The sequence below is a fragment of the Anastrepha ludens genome, chromosome X, assembly GCF_028408465.1.
Source record: "Anastrepha ludens isolate Willacy chromosome X, idAnaLude1.1, whole genome shotgun sequence".
Classification (NCBI taxonomy): domain Eukaryota; kingdom Metazoa; phylum Arthropoda; class Insecta; order Diptera; family Tephritidae; genus Anastrepha; species Anastrepha ludens.
The window spans coordinates 74,078,436-74,103,566 of record NC_071503.1 but is presented as its reverse complement, the minus strand read 5'-3'; the positions used below and the strand labels follow the sequence as shown (position 1 = coordinate 74,103,566).

General features: G+C 38.3%; 1 protein-coding gene across 1 annotated transcript; it reads right to left on the bottom strand.

Annotated features, from left to right (window-relative positions):
* Window positions 1-162: 162 nt before the first annotated feature.
* On the bottom strand, window positions 163-24,474 carry LOC128870212 (uncharacterized). Its single transcript, XM_054112808.1, has 5 exons — window positions 23,888-24,474; window positions 15,976-16,054; window positions 14,808-14,888; window positions 14,641-14,706; window positions 163-914 (listed from the first exon to the last, which is right to left on the bottom strand). The coding sequence occupies exons 1-4, from the start codon at window positions 24,472-24,474 to the stop codon at window positions 14,656-14,658; spliced, it is 798 nt and encodes a 265-aa protein (XP_053968783.1). The 3' UTR covers window positions 163-914; window positions 14,641-14,655.
* Window positions 24,475-25,131: the final 657 nt, after the last annotated feature.

The window sequence follows — 25,131 nt, the reverse complement described above, 5'->3', positions numbered from 1 at the left end:
GAAATACTAAAAGAAACATCTAGCAAAACTAGAGATGTAGTATAGGGTGGGCCATGTAAAATTTGCTTTTTGAATCGGCTATAAAAAAAAACTAATCAATATTTTTTCAAACTTTTTTTTTATTTTGAAGATTGAACATTGCCGTTTAGGAATGAAAAATAATATTGTTCAAATGACTGACACGACTGGCTTTACAGTAGGCCATTCGGTCAACCAAATTTGTAAGCACATTTTCGATTGTTTGGGCTCCAATTTCATGAATGGCAAAAATAGTCCAACGGGCTTAAATCACAGCTCCGAGGCGGCCAATTGATATCGGAATTCAAAAACGGTAGCCAAAAGTTCGAGTGTAACTTTGGCAGTGTGACAAGTTGCACCGTCCTGTTGAAACCAAATGTCGTCCATGTCATCCTCTTTAATTTTTGCAAACAAAAACTTGTTGAGCATGTCACGGTAACGCTCGCCATTTACTGTAACCGCGGAAGAAGAAGAAGACTCACCACTTTGGAAATAGGTTTTCAATATTTCCCAATTTTGTTCAAGCGTATAGCATCCCATTTCGTAAATGTCAAGCGCAACTACTAAACAAATAAGAATGAAACAACCGTTATATTGTTTTTAATGATATTTTCGTGCAATTACATATTTTTTCCCTTGTAATACCTATATTATTAATATTTACGGAAACAGTTTCTCGTCTCTACTGAAAATGTTCAGATTTCGAGTTGTTACGCTTTAACGTAACTAGTGCGATATGTATAGATTTCACAGAAAACTTTGGATTTAATCCAGCTTGTACATAATAAGTATGTAAACTACATTTTTTTCTTTTAATAAATGCATGTAAATAAATGGGTAAATAAAAATAAATTTCCTTAAAAAGTGACTGCAAGCCAGAACTAATTGGGTGTTTGCTGTAACAAAAAAGATGAAAATAATTAATAATAAAAATAGTATATATTCAACTCGTACTATAAGGGATTATGCCTGTTATGAATATGCTTAAACTTAGGATAGGTGTCGGTATTGATAAGTTTCAACGAAAATTCAGGAAGCACTATTTGATTTATAAGAACTAACTTTATTAAAAAAAAATACTTTTCTACAATCCATACACATATTGTTGTATTTAATATGTCCATCATAGTTGTCGTCCAGTACTGCGAAGGCTCCTCCGTCGTAGTTAGTCTCAACTGAGTACATTGATGTATAGGGAAGATTCAGTAACAAATGGGCAAGTTAAATGCCAAATGCTAACAGAACACAGCTAACAAATTTTTACAATATAATTCCAACACGACTGCTGAAAAGTTAACATACGCGAGTTAACATAGCGAGCGTAGTCAAAAGAATAATAAATGGCGTTTGCCTTGAAATGTAAAAGTCATGATTTGGTGCCAGGGAAATTAAAATAACAGCAGATTCACTTTTTGTCTTGTACATTCACACTTGTTCTTTTTGCTTATTTTCCATCGGCGTTTTTCATTTGAATGAATCAAACGAGATGGGTTTATATATGCACATATATGAATACATAACATATGTTGGCACAATGTGTGTATGTAGCTAGCTGTTTCTTTTCTGTGCTCCCAGCACAGCAGTACACTTTATACCTCTAGATGCATTTGTTGTCCAAAGCTAAAATTCTAAGTCCTCCGGCTACAAGAACAAAATACATTCATAGGAGCAGCCGTGGCGTTTCAAATATTATACAACAAAAACAAATTCATTGATAAGTTTCTAGGAGCAAAGTACTTCCACTCATAAAACGAGCCGAGTATATGCCAATTTTTATCAACGATGACAAAATTCTATATCTAGGATTGAAGAAATCACTGACAATCATTCGAAAAGAGTCAATACTGGAATATCCTTTATGAGCACATCTGCAGGCATATCTTCAGTTGGCATATAGTTTAGTACGATTACGCAGGTATAGAGCCTCTCTTGTTGCTTCACATAAAGCCATATACTCGGATTCAGTGCTCGACAGTGAAACAGTCCTCTGCTTGCGTGGCTCCCACGATATTGCTGCTCCAGCTAGTATAAAGGCGTAACCAGAAAACGATCGCCTATCCGTCATATTCGCGCAATTCGAGCAATTGCATAAAATTTTGCATTTGATTCTTTATAAAAATGTCGTAATTTATTGTACCTTTTAAGTACATTAAATCACGCTTAGCTGCCTTCCAATGAAGTAACAGCCTAAAATTTTGCATTTGATTCTTTATAAAAATGCCGTAATTTATTGTACCTTTTAAGTACCTTAAAACTCGCTTAGCTGCCTTCCAATGAAGTAACAGCCTAGTATAATAAGGCACCAATCAAACTTTGAGGTGGATATTTTTTCATTTCAGTTTCATCATGTACAGCGGGTTTTTCTAGTTTAGTGTTGAATTCTAGTGGACTTTTAACTGGTTTGCAATCCTCCATACTAAAACGTTTTAAAATTTGTTCTGCATTCTCACGTTGATTTAGAAACACACTATGATTTTTGAGATCTTGGTGAAATTCTATACCCAAACAAGTTTTTACTGGATCTATGCCCTTCATCTCAAAGCTTGCGTCGAAAGACTGTTTGACTTCAATTAACCACTGAAAACCATTTGTCTTAAGCCATAAAGCGATTTTCGCAATTTGCATACCGGGTTCTTGTTTTCGGATAAAGCTGCCGACCATTTGTCTGCTGTAGCTCGAATTTTACTAGCTTTGAGATTAGCTGTGTCCGGAATCTTACCTGAGATGACCTTTTTGAGGATCACTTCCATATATTCTGGTATTTGCATATAAACGCTTTCATCTAGATCACCATTCAAATAACCGGTAATGACATCCATATGGTGTATCTGAAGATTCATTTCCGCTGCTGAAGCTGCTGTTCTGATAGATGTCAATCGTGTGACTGATGTATATGTGACGTTTAAATCTTCCCCTGGACGTTGCGAGCACCCTTTTGCAACGACGAGGCGAGTCTTTTTCTTGTTGCCGTCTTTTGCTCGAAAAACAAATCGATTGCCAATAATCTTTCGCTTGATAGGTTGCTCTAAATGCCCCATGTTTAATTCGAAATCTGTGCGATGTACTCATTTTCAACAGCTACTTGCCATGCTGCTGCTTCGACGCTGCCAAATGTTTCTTCCAGTGTCACTGGATTTTCACACGTTGCCATATTCACGTATTCACAATCTTCAAAATCAGAGCTCGATTCTGACACAGCGTCATTCGCTTGTTCGTTTACTGACCGCCTTTTGATATATCTTTCGAGGTTGTCCCCTTAGCCAATTCTCATTAATCTTGACCTACTTCTGCCATATCTCGATTTCGAAGATGGAGATGCATCTTCAATTTCGCATTCACTGGCTGATTTTTTAGCAATTTCTTCGCAATAAGTTTCGTTTCAAACCCCTTTCAATTCCAATTCTATTCGAAATCTTGTTCCTCGTTTTCAGATTTGTGAAACATTTCTTCGAAGAACTTGACATCGCGGCTCACCAGAATTGTTTGCTTTTTGGGAGACCGAAGTCGATAAGCTTTAGCCTTATTTGAATATCCAACTAAAATGCACTCTTCAGATCGTGGGCAAATTAACCGCTTCGGTTGCTTTTCATCAAAACATGACACTCAGCACCGAACGGTCTGAAATGAACAACTGTGGGGGTTTTGCCGTTTTGCCCGGCCAAAGTTTCAACGGCACCTCACTTTTAGTAATTTTAGTTGGGCACCTATTCCTGATATAGTTCGCTGTGTTAATTGCATCTGCCCAAAATGTCGCTGATAGATTCGCCTGCGCCAGCATGCATCTAAGCATTTCCAAAAGCGTTCTAGTTTTTCGATCTGTGATGCCGTTTGGTGTGGTGTATAAGGCGCACTCAACCGCCTCCTTATTCCACAATCGTCCAGATATTTTTGAAAGTTACCGTTAATATATTCTAAACCGTTGTCCGATTGGAGCAACTTTATTTTCTTTCCTGTGAACTTTTCGGCAGAATTTTTTTAAATTTTAAACATTGACAGTACGTCGGACTTTCGTTTTATGAAATATACTTCACTGTAGGGAGAAAAATCGTCCGTAAATGTCACAAAAAATTTCGCCCCTGAGTGTGAGCAAGTTCTCATGGGCCCACAGACATCACTGTGCACAATTTCGAGCAGTTCTGTGGTACGTTGCTCACTTTGCTTATAAAAGCTCTCTTGTATTTGTTTTTGGCTAACACAAATCTCACAAGTCGCTAATTTTTCATTGCTGTCAAAATTCATGCCATACCTTTGGCACGTTTGAAATCGGTTTCATTGAGGTGACCAATACGAACATGACAGGTGTTAAGTTTGATAGGTTTCGCTTCAGAAAAATCAAGGCGCAACGAAAAGTCTCGAAGGAATCTGGCAAACTATATAAAAGCAAAATTGTCAGAAGATCGTCACACACAGTAACGTTTATTTCTTTCAGCTTAGCCACGGCGTGGAAAAACTCATTTAAATGTTCACGGATATTATCCCCTTCCTTCATTCGTGCGAGGGCTATGCGTTTCAAAAGTGTTGCTTTTCTTGCAGGCAAGCGTTTAGTGTTACTAACCACATTGAATATTAGAAATGATTTCAACAGTTTATTACCTCACACAGTTTTTGTCCGGATATGCGTCCTTTCGCAAGTATTTGTCGCGAATGGGAAAAGTGAGCCTACCAAAGTGCATATATGAGAAACTGAGTATGATGATGCGGAGCACGCCTTCTTTAAATGCGAAAGGTGGAACAAAGAGCAGGCAGGTCTGCAACGAGCTATTGGTGTATTTACACCTGAAGAAATAATCGAGAAAATGATGATAGGCGAAGAAAATTGGAATTCCGTCGAAATTTTCGTGGATGATATTATCATCACACATGTAGTAGCGACGGTTGGTATATGGTGCGAAGGCATTTTTAACCCAACCTCACCATCAAAAATAAAGAAATACTGGAATACTTCTTACAAAAATAGTATTTGCTAATATTTGATAAATCGTGAATTGTTGTCATGCCGAATGGTCGTTCCTGTATATATAGGTATGTTGCACCCACATATGTATGTGAACATGTCTTCTAAATTCCCGGCAGCGGTGGGGCTGTTACTTTCGGTATGTAATTCTCCAATAGATTTTGGAGAAATTATTAACGACTATTCGAAAATAGTCATTATTAGAATACTTAGAAATATTTGGGAAATTTTTTGTCATAGCGAGGCTCCCTATACGAGGTGTGTTAAAAAAAAAAAGGTGAGTTTTCATTTTTCTCAAAAAATATTTATTTATTCATCAATTTATATTTTATCTCCTTCAGATATAATACACTTCTGCCAGCGTTTTTTCCAATCTTCAGTACAGTTCTGATATGCACTTTTCGGTATGTCCTTGAGCTCTCTCGGCGGTTTGGTTTTTATCTCCTATAACGTCCCAAATCGCAGTCCTTTCATGTCTCTTCAATATTGGGAACAGGAAAAAATCGCAGGGGGCCAAATGGTGTTGTTTTTGGCAAATGATCTCTCACAAGCAAAGATGAGTGAGTAGGTGTATTACCATGATGTAAATGCCATGCATTTTTTTCCACGATTCCGGGCGTTTTCGTATTTCTTCGCACAAACGGCGCATAACTTCAAGATAATACTTCTTATGTATTTACCGTACAACCTTGTGTTAAGAACTCCTGATGCACTATGCCATGGTAATTGAAGAAAAAAGTGAGCAAATCCTTGACATTTGCTCAATTAACCGTTTTTGGTCAAAATTTAGCAATTTTGGATTGAACTTCTCTGCCACACGCTTTATGCGCAATATTTCCGAAAAGATTACACTTTCTCAACATTTTCATCGGTTGTTGATGTGTTGGGGCGTCCAGAGCGACCGTCATCAATCACATCTTCTCGACCTTTTGTGAAAAGGTCTTATAAAAATTTTTTTGACTCAGAGTACTCCGTATGCCAGTGCCAATATTTCAAGAGTTTTTGAGCACTTAATTCCATTTTTCACACAAAATTTGAAGCAACTTCTTTGATTGCCAAACACGCAAAACACTTGTCTTATTTACTCCTCTCACAACTTAACATGATATATTGCTAAAACCGTGAACATATCTTCGAGAAGAGTGTACCAAATAAAAAAATAATAATCGAAAGTCGAATGTATGTAGCGCGCGAAATTTTAAAATTTTTCTTATTTTTTGAACATATATCTCGTATAAGCATACATAGTAAGATGCAGAAACCAGTAGCAAGTTGTGATTAGATACTATAGAAAATTTCGAAACATTTCTTTTTTTGTTCTCTGATAGTAAGTAAATAATTAACTAGTATGTTACTTTGCGTATGTAGTTCTCCAATTGATAAAAAGTGCACAACAACATATGTACATACATATGTAGCTGCAAAGTTAGAAACTTACTCTGAATCTAGAGTGCGGCTTATTTGGATGTTACTGCACATACAAGTTTCAGATGAAGCCGCAAATGCCGAACATTTAATATTGAAGAAATCACTGAAGCTTGTGTGAATTGTATTCACAAAATTCAATTCAAACTTTTCCGCTTAAATACAATATTAAAATGCATACACCGAATAATAATGTACTACTTCATAGTAAATACCTAAAAAGTTGTATAAGTAAATATGAAATAATTTTGTTGACCCTTCATAACTTTTGGCCAATGCCTATGAATTTGCTCTGGATTCCTTGAGAATTTTAAGCGAAACGTAATATTCTTGCTGGGCGGTGACAAGGGTTCACCGCGCTCGTACCTTGGGGGGTCGTGGCTCGGCCATTGGCGGCCACCGCAGGGCTGGGAGGTGTGCTGCTTTCAGCCACCGTCCTTCTCCGCTTACCTCGAGAGCGAGACAACTTGGGAGTGCCCGTGCCCACCGAGGATTCGGTAGCTTCCGTGGGTGTCACTTCCGCTGACCGAGGTCTTTTGGAAGACACAGACGCAGAAGGGCCGGCAGAGCCACATGAGGACTTCTCCCGCATGAGCCTTGCCCGCCGCTTTCTTCTCTCCCTCCTTGCCACGCTCTTCGATTTTCCGGCTTCTTTGGGAGGTCGTACGGCCACCGAAGAGACCTGACAACTCAGGCCTTCCGAAACAGGGAAACGTTTCTCAGACTCTGAAGGAGAGGAGATTGCGATAGCAACCCCCGTCTCCTCCAGGATGCGCTCTCGCTCATAGAGCTGAGAGACTTGGGTAATGGTTGGGGCCTCCAGAATCCATGCCACTGCCGCCGAAGCGGGAGGATTGCCACTTGAGTGGATTCCACCTGGAGTAATAGATCCAGGTGTTTTCCATTACCTTTTTGGTTTTTTTCGTGCCCGATGGGAGATCAGGCAACTACGAACTCAAATACTCCGCAAGAACCGTTCCTCACTGATGTTAATAACAGACTGAACCAAGAATGGCAGAGAAATGATTTTTCTTCTTAAGTGGCGCGATAACCGTTTACGTGATTTTGGCCGAGTTTAACAAAGCGCGCCAGCCGTTTCTTTCTCGTACTAACCAACGCCAGTTGGACACACGAAGTGAAGTCAAGTCCTTCTCCACCTGATCTTTCCAACGCAAAGGAGGCCTCTCTCTTCGGAGCGTTTGTATTCATTCAGACGACATGACCCAGCCAACGTAGCCGCTGGTTCTTTATTCGCTGCGCTATGCCTATGTCGTCGTAAAGCTCATGCAGGTCATCGCCTGCAAAAATTCTTCCAAAAATCTTTGGCATAATCTTTCTCTCCAGCACTCCAAGTGTCGCTTCATCGGATGTTGTCATTGTCCACGCTTCTGCGCCATACGTTAAGACGGGCAGGATGAGAACCTTGTAGAGTATTCGTTTTGTTCGTCGAAAGAGGATTTTACTGCTCAGTTGCCTACTTAGTCCAAAGTAGCACTTGTTGGCAAGAGAGATCCTACGTTGGATTTCAAGGCTGACATTGTTATCGGTGTTAATGGTGGTTCTTTAATAAACGAAGTCTTTTACAACCTCGAAATTATAATTGTCAACAGTGACGTGGTTGCCGATACGCGAGTGCGCCGACTGTTTATTCGAAGACTGGAAGTTCTTCGTTTTGTCCTCGATCACCACCAGACCCATTCGCAATGATTGCGCCTTCCGAATTCGCTGGGTCGTAAGAGTCCATGTATAAACAAAGAAAAGGAAAGGGAGTGATTTGTTTGTGAATGGGAAGACAAGGCAGAAGCAATAGAATCAACCAAACATAAGAAGTTATACGCCCACACATATACTTTCTTGCCACGGCATCTTCCGCATAAAAACGCAAAATAACTGCATTTGGAGGCTTTGTTTTAATTTGTTTTACTTCATTTTTCGTAATTTTGACAAGTCTGGCGTCAGGCTGCTTCCTAATACTAAATAGACGAACGAAAAAAACAAAAGAAGAAGAAATTACATTACCGTGAAAATTCAAGGAATGGCTTGGCAATATTGTGGTTTGTGAGATTTAAAATAAACAAGAACTGGGAGAAAGAATTGACTAAACAAAACAAAAATGATGCAGAAATGTCAAATGTTAAATATTGGTTTGATAACTTCGATCAAAACGTGGAATCCTACAAGCTTAAATCAAGGCGAAAATACATATACAATATCACCTCGGGGCGAGATGGTAAAAATGGCTAAATTGTTTCTAGAGCCGGTGTCGATCAGTAATAAGGAAGTGCTAAAAGAGTCTAATTTGCGAATTCCATAAAGAATTTAGTAGTGCTGACTTACACAAAAAACTATATAGTCTTATGAACAAAGTCTGTGAAAGTTTTCACGAGTTGAGTTTAAACATGAAAAAGATAGCATGTAGTGGATGGGCTGAAAACCCGAAACGAGTACAAATATGCCAGTAAAGGAGGAATGGAGTAAGGGATTCTCATTAATAGCTTCTAATAGCTCTAAGTATCATAGACTGTACGTCTTCCTAATGTTTGCAATGTCTTTCAGGCGGAAGTGCTGACAATTGGGAGGGCTTGTAGGAGCCGATTTCCCTTTTAAGGGCAATATCGTTATTCTTCGGACAAGATGCGATCCGGGTACTCGATTCGGCTACAACAACCTCTTAACTGATGGAACAAAGTAGGAATAGCTTTACCACCCTGAGTGAAAACCATAAAGTTACCTTAATCTAGGCCCCGGGACATCGGAACGTTGAAGGTAACGAAAACTCAGATGAACTGGCAAGAGGGGGATCTATCATGAATGATGCTCTTACAGAATCCGTATTTACACCACTAGGTGCAGTCAAGAGTTCAATTTCCCTAAAATACCTCCGAATCGCGGATTGTATATAGACGAAATGCAAAATTAGCAGGACGTTATAGCCCACCTTCAATCTCAAACAATCGTCAACATTGTTAAACATGAAACCACGGGATGCCTGGATACTAACGGCAGTCATAACTGTCATTTGGTCTGTCGGAGAACACGCAGCCAAAATGGGCATCCCCCCCAACACATACCGTGACAGATTTAAACAACCGGAGAAAAAGGACACAATCTTCTACTTCCTCTGTGAATGTCCTGCCCTATGGAAGGACAGAATGTTAACCCTGTGCCAACCGCTATTCGAGAGTCTCGAACAACTGTCTGGCTTAGATGTCAACAACCTAATAAGATTCTTAAACCGAACAAACTGGATATAGTCATGATATAAATAACTGTTAAACAAGTTGGTAACGAGGATGTGCGAAAATGTTTTCGGAAGCGCTAGTTGGATTCTGTATGAGTCACCACTTTAACCATCCAACAAGTTTGCCTTGTATATTACGAGGAGATTTTCTGAACTAACATTGCGGTACGAAAGAAAGAATGCAAAACATAGCAACAGTTCAAGTAGTAATATATAATACTAACCTCTACTTGGGTATGGCTTTATAAAAAAGTTCACGTGTGTCTTGAACAATAGTGGCTATTCATACAGCCACGCTATGAAGGTATTGACGAAGAAAGCCAGTTACGATGAAAATAGTATCTGAAAATTTAATGCCTTTCGTCGTTGTCAGAAAGCAGGTTAAATAATGGTTGCAGCTCGCAATAGTGCGACCATCATCATCAGATTATGCAAGTAGATTGTAGTTAACGAATTAAAAGAACGGTACAAACTATTTCAAGTGTACATCAAGAATGACAGAATAAGAGTTTGCGTCTTCTGAATTCGCTGCGATGTCATCCTCCGAGAATATACCAACAAAATTAAGGGAAAGTACTGGTTTTTGAGAGGGAAGGGTGGGCGAAAGCAAAATAAACTACATTGGAAGTATTTTAAAACTTCGTGCTTTCACATTCGTTTATTTAGTTTAAATGTCACAAATCAAAATATTACTATCCCTAGAAATTCTACAAGGATATAATTACTCCTCCTTTTGCTTGATTTGTTTTGTACTATAATGGTGCCTGGCGTCAGAAGGCTCCCCTTTGCCTTGAGCATGCACTGATGTTCGAAAGCTGAACACGATGGTTCTGAAAGATGCCTTTCCAGTCCTGCTTATAGAAGATGTGTTGGAAAAGATACGAAATTCAGTTTATTTTTCCGTGTTGAATTTAGAAATGGGGTTTTTTATATACCTATTGAGGAGGGCAGCATGCGTCATACGGCGTTTGTTACAAATGAAGGCATGTACGAATTCAACAACTCCGTTTTCCCCGGCTGTTTTTATAATGTAGAGTAAGTTCGGGTATTGTGCACCATTTTTCTTCGATGTTATTTTCGGCCAAAATAATAATAGTAAAACATGTCATTTTTCTTCATAAGACATGTTGAATTAACTTTATCATTTGTTACAAAAATAACTGTATATTCAAAGTTTTCATCCTACAGAATTGAAAACCAGGGATCACCCCAAAAGTTGACGAATAAAAAGCTGGTGGGTAATGTGGGCCAGGGTATTCGGGTAAAGTGGATCACTGTATTGGAGTACGAGAGACAACGTTATAGAAGTAAAGTAAAGTACAAATTTATTAGTTCATACTATATTTATTTCATCGTAAATAAACAAAGTAATTCAAAAATATATAAAAATCAGTTATAAATAAATAAATAAAGGTATTGTAGATATTTCCTTAAAACTATTCAGAACAAGAGCTGCAAATAAAGATGACATATTTCTTGGGTAAACACTTTTTGTGAGCCCAAACCATATCGCATTGTAGGCACTGTCATTTTCTGCTCGATATCCACAGAAATTACATTCTGTTTCTTTATTTGGTGGAAGATCGGGAAAAAGATCTTCCCCGTCGGAGTCTACAAAGCTAAGGGATTTTTCCGAATCAGAAGAAGATTGGACTTAATGAGTCGTCTTGCGCACAGAATTTTTAGGTGGCTTTTTAACTTTAAGCTTAGATTTCTTGGAAGTAGTTGCACTCTCTTTTAAGTTAAGAGACTCCTTCGAATCAGTAGAGGATTTATTTTGATGATTCGATTTGCGCACGAGATTTGTCGCCTTAAGTGATTTTTTAACTTTATGCTCAGATTTTTTGGAAACAGTCGCACTCTCTTTTAATTCGTTTTTGTACGGTGACTGTGCTAGAACAATAGCTCTCCCATGTTTTCTTCCACGGTTTGTAGAAGGTTTCCTTATCTTCGGAGATATTTGCCAAGGTGTGACACGATTTGTGCTAGCAGCTGTTCTTCATTGCTGGTAGATGCTGAAGTATTTTCTGTTTGTGGTATTTGTTCATATAATTCACTAGCAATGAAATCAGAATCAGAAAATATTTTTCTATTGAAAGGATATATGCCGGTGAACTTAAAACTTAAAGGGTGGAGCGTATGTGTTGAGTGCGGGGAAGAGAAATTATAGTCACTCCGTTTTGGCAAGCAAGCTCCAGGAGCTCAATATTCCTTGTGTGGCTATGGTGACCATCTAATTTAAAAAGAATCGGCTAGTCCTTTGTTGGCCTCGTAAATTTCAAAAAATGTTGAAACCATTTTGTTAATATTTCAGTTTGTACCCAGCCGGATATGGCATGCAGAATCTGATCCAGGAGGAGCATTCTTCATAACTTGTGGATTTTGATTTTTCCGTGGAAATATTATATGATAAATGGAGGTACAAAGCAGCCACTCGCACTCATCCAGCTAATAACTGTTACCAAAGATCCACCCTCAGCAGATGTTATTGCACCAACCTGGCGTTTCCCCTTGTAGGACAAGACCTTAGGTTGCTTACTCTGTATAACTGAGAGCCCTGTTTCATCCACATTCCATATTGCTCAAGTATATCGAAAAACACTTTCACATTTTCTTTTGTAAAGCCCATTGCTCTATTAAAAGAGGTTCCCCTTGGAACACGAAAACTAATCTCATTTTAGTGCCCGCGAAGGAGTCCATAGAGCCAGTCTTTTCCAGCACTTTGCTTTATGACAGAAAACTTATTTGGGACATGGGCTTTTACAGCCAACTGAAAAGCAATGGACCTAATATCGCGTCTTGTAAAGCCCCAAAATCTTGATTCCATTTCCAATGCATACTTTACGATATCTTTCTCAGTTTCTTCATTTAGTACTGGATTACGTCCAAGTAGTGTCTTTATTAGTTTGTTAGGAGAGGAATTACTCCTTGCCATTCTTTGTAGTGTGGAGCGCGGCACATCAAATCTCTTTGATGCACAATTACGAGCGGGTAATTTGGGCTACTAACCTATAATACCCTACCCTAACTAGCCCACATTAGCCGCATTAAGGCTTAATAAGAAAAATTATTTGAAACATTTATACAAGTAACTTAAAAAGCTTTCTTACCGTTTTGTATTATTTAAAATAGTTTTAGGCCACTATCTGAACTTTTACTTTATACAAATAATCACTTTGTAAAAATTATTTCAATATTTTACACCACTAAAAAACAGGTCGAATGCACTTCACAAAACATTTGCATGAACTGCTTACAAGCAAAGAATACAAATCAAAATTCGTTGTAATGTGAATTTCAAACCATACAAGCAAGCACACACTATGTTTATCAATGCATTTATTATGAAAGTTACAGCTGGTGTCCACATTACCCAAATATCCCACAATACCCGAACTTACTCTACGTCAATTGTTTATCAAGACTTAGTCAATACAAGCATCATATAATATATTATATAATATTAGCTTTTTATGGACGACTTAATCGTGTTTGGCCTCACATCGAATGAATGTTTATCTAAACTGAAAACAGTCTTATCGACTGCGAATTATGGTTTAAAAATCAATTGGAAAAAAATGCACTTTTCTCAAAAAGAGAATCGATTTTTTGGGACACACCATAGAGGGTGGGAAAATTAAGGCAGCCGAGGAAATTCTGGAATGGATACAGTTTTTTCAAATAAACGGAGCAGAGACAAATGCAATTAATTTAGTTAAAAAAAATGTATTTGTAGACAGGCTCAGACCGAATTGCACACAGACGCATCAATGGACGGTTCGGTGCGACTTTACGACAAGACATAAACGGTGGTAGTGCATCCTGTATTTTATTGAAGTAAGAAGACGACAGAGTCCAAACAGAATAGTTTCGTTTTAAGGTAAAAGTGGCTCACCTAGCGGTAAAGAAATTTCGCCATTATTTGATGGGCATTAAACTAATACAGATTGCAGTGCATTTAAACAAACAATGTCGATTTCCAGGAGCGAGCGTAATGACAGTGATAGAACTTACAACAAAGTTACAAAAATCACAATAACAAAATAAGCAAAGCAGTTTGTACTCGTAAAAGCAGTTTGGCAAAATTTTGAGTAGCATTTCACATGAAGTGTATAAGATGAAAGGCGCTCTATTGTGCAAATCTGTTGACGGAAACGACTTTTTAGTAGTTCCCAGGCTGATTCTCGGTGTAAAACACTATGCACAAACGTATTTCATACCCCATCTAGAGAAAAGATTGATGAAGATTATAGGGAAAGGGGTTGTTTACATTCTATCGACAGAGGACAAAGCTTGAAGGATTCCATTACGACCGTCAATTTTTTGCGGAGGAGAAATTACATGTTTGTGAAAATTCAGTGAATGGCTTGCAAATATTGTGATTTGTGAGATTTAAACTTTACAAACCAATGAAAACTATGTACCGTGTGTTAAATTGTGAAAGATCAATCTAATATAAATCCTCCAAATGCAGTTTTTGTTGGCTTATATGCGAAGGCCCGTGGCAAGAAAGTGTTTGTGTGTATAATTTCTTCCGCTCCACAAACAAGTAACGATACAGTGAAGTCAGAAGGCGCAACCTTGTATTCCATCGTCACGACTAAAATAATCATGACCGCTGCGACTGCGCCTATGACTGCATTTAGTTTTTGTAGTCGCTAGACTTAGAATTTATGTCTATGTACGTACATCTCCTAGCGCATCAATTGTACATACGTACATATATGTATATATGTAAATGCTCATGTAGGTGAGAATTAATTTTGCATTTGTTAGGCAGGAATTCGGTCATTTGGATATGTAGCCTTGAATTATTGTATGAAGATATGATAATACGATGCGTCGTGACGTAGGTCATGGTTGCCTCAGTACATACGTTTGTAACAACATATTGTATAAAGTAAAGATGCTATTAAGCTTTTCCTTAATTGTTCCATATATACAAATAAATTTCTTTAAACTTTTCTTTTATTTATTTTACATTTCAAAAGTTCATACTCACTAGAAAATCCATATTTTATTCTCTGCGTTGAATATGGACACGACTAGGACGACTTTCCCGGCAACGCTGTATATTACAATATATATTTTATATTTATTATATATGTATGTATGTACAATATATATGTGTTTTATAAAATTAGAACTGACAATATTAGTCATTCTTACCATATCTGATTTATACAGGTGTGTATGCGGTAATAAAAACGTCGAACCAACATCACGTTCTGCCATCGTCGTGCCCGCCTCCTATTAACATGAAAAATTATATTATTGTTATACATATAACACATAATAACTAATTTCGATAATTTAATGCAAAGTATAATACAATCCTCTTTGAAGCTTATTTTAACCAAGCAGGAAATCTTCATTATACTCGTATATTAGAATGACAATAATTTGGAGGATTTCTCAGATGCAATGACCTCAGAATTACCAAAATGACACACGAAGTTCTTTCAACACCAATATCAGTAGTTGTGTCGTTTAATGGCACGTTTCGTGAAGTTGTTCGAAAACCGGTTCTTTAGTATCTCTCTAACTTACTAAAAAAAAATTGACAAAATGGTGGAAGTTCAAAGATGAAACCCCGTTTTTTCAGCCTTTTTTGACTTAACGGTCTGAAAAAAAGACTAAAATTTTTTTTCCGAACGTTCGTATCACATGATAACGACATCAATTCTATGTCAAGTAAATTTTCAATTTCATCGAAATCGGTTAAGTAGAACCGGCTATATCTGTGTCGCCAGCTCGAAAAACCTTGTACCTTGTACACTCGTCAATATCAATTCATGCTTTGTTTTCACTTAAAACTAATTTTGAAGTTTTGCTGAAGAGGTTGCGTCACTGAAATGGCTCTAAATTTTTTTCAAATATCCGAGCGTCGTATTTAATAAAAACAACATTTATTAAAGATATCCATGAAAAGCAAAGATTTTTTTTTTTTATTTGGTTACCTTAAAAAGTAGTTAAATACAAAATATAATATATAAAAAGTAGTTTTATATTTTAAGTCCTGAAAATATCCTAATTAAGTATTCCAAGTATTTTACAGAAGTCTGATTCGACATATTTGTAGTAGTATCAATTCTGGAAAATAGTTGGATGTACAAATTTATGAACCATATCTATGGATTTTTGGCAAAAGGAATAGTTTGATCTCATAAAAATTTTAAAGTTTTGTATTTAGGTCAATATTTTTTTGTATTTAAGTCTTATTAAAACGGATTCCTAAGCTAGAAGTGTATAGGACTAATAGTTTAAATATTTTATTACACCCCATCAATAAGTCGACTTTAGTTGTAAATAGATATGTATGTATGTCTGTACTTACGTCATTTGTGTTAGTAGTCTGTGCATCGAAGCAAATGTTGATTGGTTTCATAATATCAATAGAGTGTGTTTCCGCCGATCTAAAATATTAAATTAGTTATTAGTGAGGTCATGAAATTTTCAGATATAAGTAAGAAAAAGAGTTTCCTCATATTTGGTACAATTTTTTTATAGAAACTAGATAGTTTTACTCAAAGTCCGCTGCGAGGGGCTGGTAATCCAGCGCTAAGCTAAGGTTTTTTGATTACTTGCCCTCACGAAAGAATAAAAAGGTGAAAATTATGTTTGCGTATATTACTGTAAGATAAGCCTTCCCAATATCGCTTACAATGATAACAATGGTATCCCAACGTCAGCTAGCTAATTGGATTATTTAAGGCGATTTTACTGTGTAATTTTTGTCCTAAAGCCATGTACGAATAATGTTCCTCATCAATATGTCAAATAAAACCCTTTGCTACGGTTTTAAGTTAATGAAACTAGTTGTTGTGACATTTCTGAAACCTAAATTCCCTGACCTTGATCCACAGTCGTTGCATACTGATTCCCTGTGCTGTATGTTGGTGCTATCAGATGGCACTAGCTGCTTAAACTTTGTATATATTATGTTACTGATATTGTTGCGTTTACTGCTGGGACTGCTGCATTGCTGGAACCTTCACTGAAGTCAAAGCTGTCACGTGTTAATTTATATCATTAGGTATAATAAATACATATGAATGGAGATATAAAATAACATTTTTTGTTGTTTAAGAATGGAAGGATATTGAGAGATATATACTTGTAGGTTGCAATAGATGCAGATTGCCAAAGTTGAAAGATAAATATTTTTTTATGTAATCGATTTAGAGCAAATGACTTAAACAACAATACGAACACCAAGATTCTTCGATTTTGTAGGACATAGCCTTTTTTATAGCCCGCATATGTCGCTCCCTTGCTAATTGGGTACCGTTTGTACAAAGTATTCGGTGGCAGAATTAGGAATTGAAAGCTAATTAAATAAGAATTACTAATGACAAGAGTTTATTTCCTTGACCATAACAAATAATCCCATTTGTGGAACAACAAATACGAGGAGGAGCTCGGCCAAACACCCAAAAAAGGGTGTACGCGCCAATTATATATATATATACGGCGGTCGCCGTAGCCGAATAGGTTGGTGCGTGATTACCATTCGGAATTCACAGAGAGAACGGTGAAACACCAAAATTAAGAAAAACATTTTTCTAATAGCGGTCGCCCCTCGCCAGGCAATGGCAAACCTCCGAGTGTATTCCTGCCATGAAAAAGCTCCTCATAAAAATATCTGCCGTTCGGAGTCGGCTTGAAACTGTAGGTCCCTCCATTTGCGGAACAACATCAGGACGCACACCACAAATAGGAGGAGGAGCTCGGCCAAACACCCAAAAAGGTGTACACGCCAACACCGAGATTCGAACCAACGTTCTCTTATATTAAAATTTATAATATCATCATATTATTAATTTGACTTAACTATTAGACTTTACAATCGCTTTAAGTCGTGATGGCATTAATTTCACCAAGTTTTCAGTTACAGCTGGTGGTATTTTATTCCATTCCTCTTGAAGGACGTTTTTCAGTTGTTCCTTATTTTTAATCGGATGTTTACGTATTTGTCTCTTTAAATGTTCCCATAAATGTTCGATTGGGCTGGTGTCCGGGGACTGTGGCGGTGTTTTCAGCTGTTTTCGCACATTGTATAACAGCTACTCTCGCACAATGTTTAATGTGTGCTTGGGGTCATTATCCTGCTGGAAGATAAACGTTCCTCCAAGGTCTAATTTCGTAGCGCTTTCTTTTAAATTATTTTTCAAAAATTTAAATAACGATATCGGTCAATAATATTTTCGATAAATACCAAGATCCCAACCCTGTTTGCAGCCATACATCCCCAAACCATCACAGAGCCCACTACATGCTTCACAGTGCCGGTCATATTGTTTGGATCCAATTCCGCGTTAACTTTTCTCTAAACTTTTCCACGGCCATCAGATCCACAGATATTTCACTTAAACAAAACGTTTGGTCATATTTTTCATGATCTTTGGCGAATGAAATCCGTTTACTCCGTTTGACACTACTCACGAAGGGTTTTTTCCTAACATTGCTCCCATGATAACTAGCACTAAGCAAAACCCGGCGAATAGTTTGGCTGCTAATTTGTTTTCCAGGCTCATTTTCAACTTGAGATTTCAATTTGGGGCACTTATTTTGGGGTTTGTCCTGATTTTCCGTACGACTAAGCTTTTTTCTCAGGGACATAAGAGCGGCGGACGCCCACAACGCTCTTTATTAGTGGTGCTTCCCGCACTTTTATATTTATTCACAATCTTTTGAACTGTAGCAAAATTCCTATCTCTCAAACGACCGATTTCTCGCAATGACTTATGTTCCTAGTGATATTTTATAATCAGTTTTTTTAAATCATCAGAAAGCTCTTTTCCTCTAGGTGCCATTTCTAAAAATGTCGCAAAAATTAATACAAAACGTACTTCCATAATATGCGTAAAAATCAATGCGTAAAAATAAATGTTATGCTAACTGAACAATTGTTTGCTGTATACTAACTTTTGTGACATAAATTTGGCTGGTACCTAAAATTTACAGCTAAATTAAGGCGCATATGAAAGATTATCCCAGTACACATTAGCATAGTTTGATTACATATTAAGGAAAGCGTTAGCGACAAACAGTTCCATAAATCAGGCTCCTGTATACTTATTTATGTTACTAACTGTATTATATATATGTACATATATATACTCCGTGTCCCTCGCTGGATAAGTGATGCCATTTACCACGAGAACGATATTTTCTTTTATTGATGAGATGGGTTTGTTTCATATACCTTACTTTTGAGGTACCCCTACAGAAAAAGTCCATAGTGGTAAGATCGGGTGGAATGGGTGGCCGTGATATGTCACAAACTGCTGTTAGAATAGAATTTACGTCGAATTGCCATGGTCTCTCTGGACGTGTGCGGCGTGTCGCCATCTTGCTGAAACTATGTATGTGTGTGTATTGAAATAAGATGTTCTCTCTTTGTTGGCAGAAAATCATTCAGCATGCGGCGATAAGAGACCCCATCCACAGAAATTGCTTGACCTCAAAGATTAAAAAAAATATGGTTCAATTATTCGACGGTTGTATATATTGTCGCGGTGAAAGGGCTTAAGTAGGGTCAATGAACGAAGGAGCTATTCCGTCTCAAGCTCAACCACGTTGGATAGGTTCTTGGAGAGATTCCGAAAACCAAAACGCAACGAATTCCCAAAGGATGAATGGTGCAGGGAATTAAAACATGTGCATCGCTAAGGAAGCTTTCCTCTCGAATACTTAGCCGCCTTCGAGAGTAACTGTGGCCGCTGCCGCGGAGGACCCCATTATTTCCCCTTTTTAATCGTAAGAACCAGAATATGTCCACAAAAACCGAAAAAAAAAACAGAGTAACTCAAATTCGTGTTGCGCTGCGACACAATACCGTCCGCAGAAGAGAACAACCTGCTGGCCTCCAGCCAAAATACGGCTGAGTCAGTAAAGAGTAAGGGAAGTTCCAGCTTTAGCACTCCCTTAATAAACAAACAACAACAACTAACCCAACCAAAAACTACACAAAGGTCAGCAGGCGGCACTCAGAAATCGCGAAAAAATCCAAGTAAGAGGGTCTCATTATGAAGTCTCGCTATACGAAGACACGGTTCATTCTAGGCAAAATAGCTAAAAATGAACTCGCTCGAGCAGCCGATGAGCGCGACGCGGCTGACTAGATCAAATATCAACAGGTGGGGAAAGAATATGAAGACTTTATAACTAAACACCCCAAAAAAGATGACTTAAAAAAACCGACGCAACGAAACGTGACAGATCACATGACATGATTGAGCAGGCATCGAAGAGACCTAAGGTGTCCGACAGCGTCGAAGCATCGGCAAAACAACGACCATTCAGTGAGGTGGTTAGAGGAGATTATCCTCTTATTGACGAAAACACGAACAACGGCAGAGTAGTCCTACAGAAGTGGGGGCAAGTGGAGGCCAAACTGTCCAAGATAATGCTAGACAAGCATGTAGTTGAGCAGTGGCCTCCCTTCCTTCGATTCTGCAGGAATACTTAGAGGTTTTAGGGTAGTCAAGTGCGATGACGGCTGGTCAAGGGTTGACCTCGAGAAGTGCGTTGCTGAGATCAGCGAAGCACTGGAAGGCTTAAAGCTTAAGCTCATTCCAGCTAAAGACATACCTTACCCTCATCGTGCTCGCATTTGGTTACCGGTGATGGACTTTAAAATACCTCAAGTAACACAACCCTGAGGTGCCGATGAACGATTGGGCAAACGTGCAAGCTGAAAAGCCGCAGATGGACGGCAATGTCATTTGTGTTCCAGGTAAAGGAAGAGTGCTTGCCAATGCTACAAAAATCTTACAACAGAATGCGGTTTGGTCTGAGAAAGGTCAAACTCAAAATATTTAAAAATAACAACAATGACAATAACGAAGACGACCCTGAAGTGATCGCCAACAACATAGAGCTGAAAAAGCTAGAAAAGTTCGACCAAGCTGCAGATACTGACAATAATGATGCTTATAGTATTCATACAGGAGACCTGGGTCAGAGGCACTTATATTAAAGAGTCCAAAAACAACAACAACATTAACCTATTTTATAATAAAATAAACAGCAGCCTGGATCATGAATAGTTATTAAGGTTAGGGTAGGTTAGTCTAATTGGCATTAAGCATAGACCTTTTGTTCCCTAGTGATACCAGATCGAGACCGACCTCTATGAATACTGAAAGTAGACATTGCATAGTCATTAACAAATAACACATAAAAGCCTTTCAATGTTCCAATATTAGTACTCCTGACTTGACAGTTGTGAAGGTGGAGTTGCAGAAATCGGCATTATACCTTGCGTCAGTGTACGTGCCACATGTCAGACCGGCGCCGCCAGACGAATTGGTTCAGTTGCTATCATCACTCAGCAGGTTATTGATGAGCTGCAACACATGAGCTTTGGGGCAGTTCGGATGCACACGATACAGGCGAGTCACTGTTAGATTTTATATTAAGATCTAAATATTATATATGTAACGTGGGGACTACTCCAATCTCCCCTTTTCCGAGCCCGAAAAACTTCCCAGGCTGGGAAGAGGTCTTAGATATTACCTTATGTACAAACAACAACTCCTAAGTAGTCAGAAACTGAAGGGTATCCGACAAGAAATTATTTTCAGACCATAGTTGAATTCTCTTCGATATCTATCTTAAGCTCGAGACACCGACCACTTATAGAAACCCAAGAAGAATAAGCTGGCACATATTCAGCTGAGTAGCCCAGTCTAAACTTCAGCACATCAATAAAACTATAACGACAAGTAAATACTTAGATGAGAAAATTAAAGCTTTCGAAGTTTCGCTGAAGAAAGGATTCGAAGCTCCTAGTCCTGTCACGTATGGTACAACCACTTATTCCACCTGTTGGAATGAAGATTTAAGTCAACTTAGGAAAATAACAACAACATCTGCTCCAAACACAAGTATTTTAAACTCTACAAATACAAGAAAGCAATCAGAGAAACTCAGACAGATGCTTGGGAAGATTTTTGTAGCTCCATTGAATCAAACAAAGGAACACTTCTGTCCTTCTTTCTTGAGGAAAGGCAACGAGGAATGGACAAAATCTTACTTCGATACATTAGATTATCCCATGAACACACACATCCCAGATAACACAAACTATATTGCGAACAATGTTAACAGCGAAAACACCCAATCGTTCAAATTGACCGCTAATATAATCAACCACATTATAGATACCACATCTACAGATAGAATTCAGTGGGCACTGAAAAACTTTGCCATACAAAGCAAAAGGCCCGGACGGGATATCCCATGGCTAGAGGTCTTTTTCAAAAAAAGTCCTATGCCAGGGCATATTCCAAAAAGCTGGAGAAGGGTAATGTGAAGAAAGCTAATACTTTACACGTGTAAGAAAATGTTGGGTTAAAAAATGGGGAATCAATCAAAGATATCCAATTAGTCCTACACAGACGTTATAAGGCCGATAGTAACATATGCGGCACTAGTGTGCTGGCCCGCGATGGGAAAGAAATACAACCAAACCAAGCTAAACAAGATACAAAGATCAGCATGTATCTTGACCACAGGACCGCTCAGCACCAGGTTTACTGAAGCACTTAAGTGCTAACACATCTGTTCCCATTAAACTTATACATAAAACCAATCGCCACATGCAGCGCGGTGAAACTCCACCGTGAGCAGAATGGTGAAAAGGGAAAGTGATGGGCAGATTTGATGTCGAAATCTACACTGAAGGTTCTAAGATGAACTTTGGTATGGGAGCTGGTCTCTATTCGCGATCGCTCAGCTTATCCAAATCAATTCGCCTCCCTGACTATGCCAGCATGCTCCAGGCAGAACTATTAGTAATCAAAGAAGCTTGCAATTCACTGAAAAACTACAAAGAAATTGATGAAAGAAGAGCTATCTTTTCAGACAGTCAAGCAGCTATCAAGGCCTTAGACTCGAACTCCATTTCATCCAAACTAGTTTCACAATATAGAGAGGAACTAGAGCTGACTGGTCATTCAAATTACTCTGATATGGGTTCCCGGACCCTGGAATATGGAGGACAATGAGAAAGAAGACGGGCTAGCAAGAAAAGATATGACATTAGACATAACAGAGAGGGTGGCAGTTTCTACCCCATTCAACACAATAAAAATATCCCTTGCGTCACACTACTATGCATTAGCCGAAAGAAGATGGAAGCAATTAACTATATTGTAGTACAACAAGAAAAACATGGCCGTCGAACAACATCCAGAGCACGATTTACCTGTTAGGATGCTCTCGGTGAAACATTTCACGTACTACTGCAACTCTTACAGGTCACTGGAAGGTAGGGGTTCATGCAGCCAGACTTAACCTTCTTTTCAATCCCAATTGCAGAAGCTGCCAGGCGGAGGGGGTGAAAGAAAGTATTTTCAACGATTTATGCGAATGGCCGGGCTTAACCAGAACAAGACTTCGCTCTTTCCTTAAACCTTTCCTATAGCAAATTAATGAAATCGCAGACAGAGAGATAAAAATTTGCTATTATATCTGGATCTCACGAAATGGATCTAAGAAAAAAAGACATCACATGGAAACATTGGTAATAAAACGGCGCTAGGTGCCAATTAAGATTACCACCTCAACAACAACATTCCACTGCTTAACAATGCACACTGAAACAATCAATTTGGGTCTGTGAAGTAGCTGTTGATATTTTAATAGTGGGTTATGTCCTTTAGAAAACCAATAGCAGCAATTTTGATGACTTACATTATCTCGCAGAAATGTTTACGCAAATTGTAATCGTTAAGGTAATTTTGAAGGGATAAAGTCCAAAATCAAGTCCTCAATATTTCTTTCACAATAGTTTTGTGAAGTCGCAGGGCAGCCGAACTGACGCTGATTATCGTGCAAACTTGCAGCGGCGAGTTCAATGCATTCATTTGTTCTGGATGTCCGCCTGGGCCTCGACCATGGGCTGTTTGCCACCGAAGTTGTGACGCGGAACCTTCGCACCCATGATTGAATAAAATCCTCACTTGGGGCACCACGTAAACATCGACTATTGTAACGTGAACAAAATCAAGGATTAGCAGTCACGCAGCCATCAGTGGCCTTGAAATACGCTTCGATTGCGAACGCACGTAGTTCACCCGGAGACACGGATAACGATGTAACGTGGTCCCTTTTCCGCTCATACGCACAACGGTTAGGAAAAAACTTAAAACTAATTCTCCCACCGGACACCCTGTATAAACAACGTCTCACCGCCTGGAAATGTCTGGAAATAATACAAATTATCAATATGAACTTACTCATTATTACATTCGTAAGCTACGTTGTGTTCTCGATTGAGATTTTCACCCGCAGAATATTGCATTGTACTGTTTCTACTATGTGCCTGTTCAACAAGAGACCTGCTTAAAAATTGCTTTAGTTGGTTGGGTTGCTCCAATTGTTGTTGCTGTTTTTGCTCCTCGCTGAATGATTGCGCTGTTTGATAGAATCTCTTCTTTGTTGAATTACCGTCGGTGTTCCACGTTTCAGAAACGGCACTAAAACTACCATCGCCACTCGTATCCAACCCTGCAACAATAACTTCAAAATTATCTTTGTTGCCCTTCGTTCGGGCACTAGTGCTAGTGTGACTGCGGTCTGTATTCAATATATTTTCTCCAACTATTGCCGACACCTCGAATCCTGCTGACACCAGGGCGCCCAAGTGATGAAGATGTATGTTTGTTAGGCCGCAATCGGTGCCAATTATGTTGGGAATGGATATTGGCGCGGGGTATTTATATCCTCCAGTACTTGGCTTCTTTGGCGTTATTTTGGCAATTTTTTTGTGATGCTGCTGTAAAAAGAAATTTGCTTTACATTGGCCAGGAACGAAGATACACATTTATGTACTATTATTTCGGTATTAAAATAAAAACAGCTGCAGCTTTCCCAAAAAGTGGAATGATTTTTAATAACTATCCTAAATATACTAACATATTCTAACCGTTTTCAATACGCAATACAAATCTATTATAGATATAACAACATATTTATATCGTATTAGGCAATCACAAATATTTTCAACTACATCATGAAATTTAGTTTGATATGATCCTGTGAAGTATAGTCTAGACAATGATCAGACAGATGCCCCAAAGTGCTACGTTTCGTTACCTACTTTCTCACAAATTAAACTAAACGGCTTTCTTTCTCTCTCCGCCCTTTTGTTTATTATTGCCTTTGATGATATCAGTCGAATAAAAGAAAAATGTAAAGGAATCGAGCACCAGATCTATGCAGATGATATTTTAATGTACTCGAAAGTTTCCGACGTTCCTTTAGCTCAATCTCGATCTTCAAATATTCTTGTCGACATTGATGCATGGTCGCTGGAGTCTGGTGCCTCACTTTCATTAAAAAAAAGCCCATATCCTTCATATTTGCAGGAAACGCAAATGCACTGGGATAAATCTAACATATAACCACACTTACATAAAATGTGAAACACAGTTAAAAATACTAGGTTTAATTTTTGACTCTAAGTACAACTTCAACTCAC